This window comes from Entamoeba invadens (assembly GCF_000330505.1).
Source record: "Entamoeba invadens IP1 unplaced genomic scaffold scaff_1105074726103, whole genome shotgun sequence".
In the NCBI taxonomy this organism is placed as follows: Eukaryota; Evosea; order Mastigamoebida; family Endamoebidae; genus Entamoeba; species Entamoeba invadens.
The window spans coordinates 743,896-749,214 of record NW_004443767.1 but is presented as its reverse complement, the minus strand read 5'-3'; the positions used below and the strand labels follow the sequence as shown (position 1 = coordinate 749,214).

Sequence of the window (5,319 nt, the reverse complement as noted above, 5' to 3'; positions counted from 1 at the left end):
GTGGCTTTAATCGTTGAATTGTTCAATATGTATATTCTATTAATTATATATCCTATAAATATAGTTCAGTAGAGTATTCTAGTAATTATAATTATATTATAATAAAGTATATCCCATACAGTCATCTTATTCTTGTACTAGTAGTATTTTATAATTAAACCATTTCCATACAAAAAGAAATAAAAGTTATAATTAATAATATTTAAATTAAAAAATATTAGTACACTTATTTTCTGTATTTACTAATAAATTTCATTAGTAAAAAGTTAACGACGCGAAACTGCCAGTTACTCACACGAATTTGTGTGTGTTCCTCAAATACAGACTTTCGACGGACTCTTTGTGTTCCTTTTCAATAGCAAAGTCCTTAAAAGACGTTGGGAAAGTGTCGTTGCCATCTTTTCCTGCTTTGTTAAAGACTCTTGAGTCGGCCTTTTTCTTGGACATGACTTCACACTTCTCAAAGCCGACGTCGTCATCTTCTTCGAAGAAAAAGACGTCGCCCATTGTATTTGTCGGAGTACTTTCTGGGAGAATTGATTGATGTTTAGGATCAACGTACCACGTGTTTGATGGATTGAAGTGTTCTGTCGACTCTTTCAAGGCTTTGCGTTCGCATTGCTTCTTTAACATCAAAAACTCCTTCTTGACTTCCATCCGTTTGTTCTCAAACTCGTCCTCTTGTTGCATCACAAACTCTCTTACGCGCTTCTCCTTCGCTTCGAAGAGTCCGTCGATGTACTCTTGCTTCTTCTGCGACAGCAATCGATCAATTTGCGATGAATTATGCGACGAAGATGTTGTTGCGTCGTCAACTTCACTTTGTTGGATGTACAGTCCAAACGTCTCGGAGTACATCAAGTTCTGCAATTTGCGTGTTGCTGTGCTTTCTCGGAGAAGGGGGTTGACTATCACTGTCGTTCTCATTTGTGGAGTTGAAGTCTGTTGGTACTTACACACTTCAATTCCACACAATTCACACCATAAGGAATTGAACCTTCGTTGGGGAGTGTTTTCTAGCACTTTCTTTAAGTCATTGTATTGTGTAGTTATACTCCCTTCCGTCGAGCATATCGGATTCGCCCATTCAGTAAAAATGTGTTGCATTTGAAGATCAGAGTCTTGACACATCGATTTCAAAGAGACACTAATGTTCCCACACACACATTTAAACACCGTCTCCGCCATTAATTCTGCGTTCACACGGTTTTTCAGTTGTCTTTTTTATTCAGTTAAGGGGTTGAATTATTTCCTTTAGTTTGTTTACTATTTTTGTTAGAACCAGAAGAAACATTTTCTTCTCAAAAATGTCTTTGAATTCTTTTAAGTCAAAAAAAATCTGTTAAAAACAATTTTAACAAGACGTAGAAAATTCCCTTTTTTTGTCGAGAACATCGGCTGTTTCAAAATTGAGTTTTTATTTCTCCGAATTGTTTGATTTTTATTATTCACTCGTGACAATTCGAAAAAATGGAAAACTATATTTTATAATTAAATATTCCATTCAAATAGAATTCTTGAGTCAACTACAAAACTCGGGAATAGTACAATAATTCTATAGTTATTAGTTTGTTATTAGAATACTTCATTTCTGAGGTAAAAAACATAAAATATAAAACAACCATACTTATATGTCAATGTATTACAGACAGACGCCTTACTTAGGGACCAGTGGAGTTTTGACGTCGTACAAGATGCTTCCCGATCCGTCGTCGTCGTAGTAACTTAGTTCGTCGATGTTAGGAAAAGGTGTGATGTTTCTATTTTGTTTTGGGAGTTTCCAGAAGAGTACTACGAAAGCTATTAAAGGGAAGATTTCCCATAAGTTCATTAAAATTGTTTCGATGACTTCGCTGATGAAGAAAGCGACTCCCATGTTGTCTCGACAAAAGTCGGATGGTGTCGAACACAACAAAGACAGCAGTGACTCTCCCAATATCGCGCTTGTGAAGTCATACACAATTCGTGTCGAAAGCGACACACACACTATTAACCCGACAAGTCCCATTGTAAATGGCTTTGGATGGTATTGCTCAAGTTGCCTAATATTGACTTTAAAGACTCCAACCGATGAGTACAATAATAAAATCACTATGAATGTATACCCTATACACCGAATACTATACGACACATGCAAGTACACACTCAACTTTGTCGTGATCATTACTATGTCAATAACTATTAAAACTATCAAGTAAAGCACATTGAGTATTCCTATCAGTATCTCGACTATCAGGCGCTTCATTTTGTGCTTCATGATCTCATGGGAAAGGTATAAGTAATATATTATTACTATTGATATGATAAATAACATCACTGAAGTACCAATACTATTCTTTAATTATATAATTACTATATTTGTATTATTCTATGGCGGTAGTATTTGTTATAGATAAAATATAGTTTTTTGGAACAAACTCGGTGATTAACCACTCTTCGGGACTCATTGCATTGATTTCATTCTCATGCACGTCGAGTACAATCAAGAGAAACGCAATCATCGTTTCGACAACCCGAAAGATACTCCAAAACATTAGAAGAAGCACTAAGACGTTTTGAAACCCGCATATTTTGTGGCTTTATATTAGTCGTTATTTATTTTCTTCTATATAAATAAATATAAAATTTATGTTGAAATTCTACCCTTAAATGCCCAGTCATTCTGAAAAAAGAGAAACGGTGGAACGAGTGGAATTTAAAGGCGTGATTAAAAAGTCAAACTGATTTTTAATAATCCGGATTGACTGAACCAAACACAGTCCAGCCAAAACGATATACTCTGCTGTTATTACCAACTTTTGCAGTGGAAAGTCAAAGTACTCACTACTGTCATCACTCATTGCGAAATGAGATGAGTACTTTTTGAGTTTTAAAATCAATCGCAAATAAAACCAAAAATCCAAATGGTAACTTTTTAATTCACTTTACTTTGTTTTTATTATTTTGGTTTGTCCCCAAAAATTAACAGTGAAAATTTCATTGAGGATTGTCTCCAAAACACAGAGGTGCTGGCTTTCCATTGGCATCAATATTCACAAAAACAACAACCCCGCGCATTACAACTTCTTCTTTTCTTGTCACCGTCATCGTTACAGTCACCGAGGTTTTTCCCGTCTTACATACGCCAGAAAACTTTAAAACGTCTCCAAGATTGATGGGCTTCATTATCTCCATTTCTTTCACTGCTTTACACACAAAGTGGTTCTCTGTGTAGTTGGCATAAGCACACAGGTAGCTTTCCTCGATAAACCAAGACGCAGCAGTCCCCGCGAAGAGGTGGCTTGATGGATTCAAGTCGACCATTTTCACCAATTTTATTTGCTCTTTTGTCATCTCGTTCCACCAAAATTACTTTTATTCGTTTTTCATCTCAAGATTTTTTTTATTATTCTAGTAAACATAAACTATAAATAAGTAATACACATAATCTATACTATTTAGTATTGTTAACCATACTATTACCATTTCTAGAACCTTTGTCCAAAAAAAATAAGACTCAAAACTAAAACTATACATAAACTATACTTAAATTACAATCGACCATTTAGACAACACCTATAAATAAACTAAAAAACAATCTATAAATAACCGCCGTGCCGTGGCTCCTTAGTTTTGGTAAATTGATAAAGAGAATTGATCCTTTCCTATTAACAATCTTTCTATAAATTTTTTGAGCTTTTTGAGAGTGACTTGATCGGCGTCTCTAAACAATGCCTTTGTGAAACGCGATGAGATTGTCTCTAACTTTTCCCCCAATTCAATCAGCTTCTTACAGAAACAAAGGATATACAAAAAAAGTATTCTCTGTTCGTCAGGCGTTTGGAACTTAATTTTCTGCATGAGTAACATATCGTTGTCGATGATGCCGCACTCGATCGACACTATTGCGTCGTGCAAATTCGCCAAAAAGAAGAGTAAGCACTCGCAACACAGCCCGACTCGTTCGCTCTGAAATTCAGCGTTTAAGCTCAAGACGTCAACTAGACTCTTCATTTCCTCTTTCGTGTATTTAGTTTCTCCTCTTTCAAAACACCCAACACTATATTTCTTATATATCCAATCAACTAGTCTATAGATCTCCTTAGGTACTTGAAAGGGAATCTTCTTCATAACCATCTTCGAGTTTCCAATCAGTGGTTTTGCCAATCGATTCAACGTTTCCAATCGCATGCCAATTAAGGAAACCCTACTTCGAACCCTCACCGTGAATTTGATCCGCTCTTTCCCATCCCCAAGACGCACCCAAAGCTCTTGAGTCATGAAATTCCGGTCTTGGCTCATCCAAGCGATCTCTTCAGTAATACAAACAGTCAAAGGGATTTTAATAGAGTCGCGACCCTCCAAGATGTCGATAAACCCTTCACATTGTTTGATAGTTAACCAGTCGTGAGTGTAGATACAATCCTCCGTCTCTTCAAATTCATAGGAGACCCCAAACTTCCCACAATTTTTGAGCGTCACCGTCTTCGTGTACGTCGCAAACAACTCAACCCCTTCAAAAAGAATCTCATCGTTCTCTACATGAACATTCGGCCGTGTCGTCTCTTCATATTTCATCGCAACTTTTTCTAAGTAAGTGAGCACTTCAGTCTTCTTGTTGTGGTCGATCTCTTGAAGGTTTAATGAAAGTATCGAACTCACTGGTTTGTGGTCGCTGGTATAGATCTCGTGACTCATATATGACATCGACTGGACATAATGCCCATTCTCACATTTCCATAAGACCCGGTCACACCATGACGGGATCCGATTCTCCTCATAGACGCAGTCCTCCTCTCCTATTTTCACTTTAAACGTTGGTGCAAAAGTTAATGAAGCTTCATTGAATTTCTGGAAGATGATTTTCTTCTTCATGGCCGTAAGAAGTTGATCCTTTTTGGCAAGTTCAATGTAATTCTTTGTTCGCAGTAATTTGCGGACGTCACCGTCACTCAAATCAATGCGGAAGTTTAAGTCCCCCATCCAGACTACTACGTCGTGGTCTAATAACCCTACTTTCTTGGGCTGTGATGTCTGCGTGTCTAAGTATGTGATCTTCATCTTCGAAATTTCGGTCCAATCTTGATATCGCCGCTCCAAGAAGTGTTGATGTGCTGCTAAATGGCTAACTACAAAACACACGGTGGAGTCGTATATCTTCATTCGATACGCCACTCCTCCTTTATTCGCTAGAGTTCCGCTCATCGCGCCCACTCGACAGTCCCCAAACCCTACATCACTGATTTTGTCTTTCAGTCGTTCATTATGGAAGACGTAGATGACAACGCCGCACAACTGATAATATCCAAGTGGGATATATTGCGTGTTCGTCGATGATAG

General features: G+C 37.3%; 5 protein-coding genes across 5 annotated transcripts; all 5 read right to left on the bottom strand.

Annotated features, from left to right (window-relative positions):
- Positions 1-291: 291 nt before the first annotated feature.
- EIN_254580 (hypothetical protein) lies at positions 292-1,188 on the bottom strand (the record flags this gene model as incomplete). The annotated part of the gene is made up of 1 exon (XM_004261827.1): positions 292-1,188. One exon carries the CDS (start codon positions 1,186-1,188, stop codon positions 292-294), a length of 897 nt encoding a protein of 298 aa, XP_004261875.1.
- A 469-nt stretch (positions 1,189-1,657) lies between these two features.
- Positions 1,658-2,257, bottom strand: EIN_254570 (hypothetical protein; the record flags this gene model as incomplete). The annotated part of the gene is made up of 1 exon (XM_004261826.1): positions 1,658-2,257. One exon carries the CDS (start codon positions 2,255-2,257, stop codon positions 1,658-1,660), a length of 600 nt encoding a protein of 199 aa, XP_004261874.1.
- A 106-nt stretch (positions 2,258-2,363) lies between these two features.
- On the bottom strand, positions 2,364-2,840 carry EIN_254560 (hypothetical protein; the record flags this gene model as incomplete). The annotated part of the gene is made up of 2 exons (XM_004261825.1): positions 2,364-2,577; positions 2,722-2,840. The coding sequence occupies 2 exons, from the start codon at positions 2,838-2,840 to the stop codon at positions 2,364-2,366; spliced, it is 333 nt and encodes a 110-aa protein (XP_004261873.1).
- A 136-nt stretch (positions 2,841-2,976) lies between these two features.
- On the bottom strand, positions 2,977-3,333 carry EIN_254550 (hypothetical protein; the record flags this gene model as incomplete). Its single annotated transcript, XM_004261824.1, has 1 exon — positions 2,977-3,333. One exon carries the CDS (start codon positions 3,331-3,333, stop codon positions 2,977-2,979), a length of 357 nt encoding a protein of 118 aa, XP_004261872.1.
- A 273-nt stretch (positions 3,334-3,606) lies between these two features.
- On the bottom strand, positions 3,607-5,319 carry EIN_254540 (inositol polyphosphate 5-phosphatase, putative; the record flags this gene model as incomplete). Its single annotated transcript, XM_004261823.1, has 1 exon — positions 3,607-5,319. A coding segment is annotated over one exon (1,713 nt), but the record flags the coding sequence as incomplete, so codon positions are not given.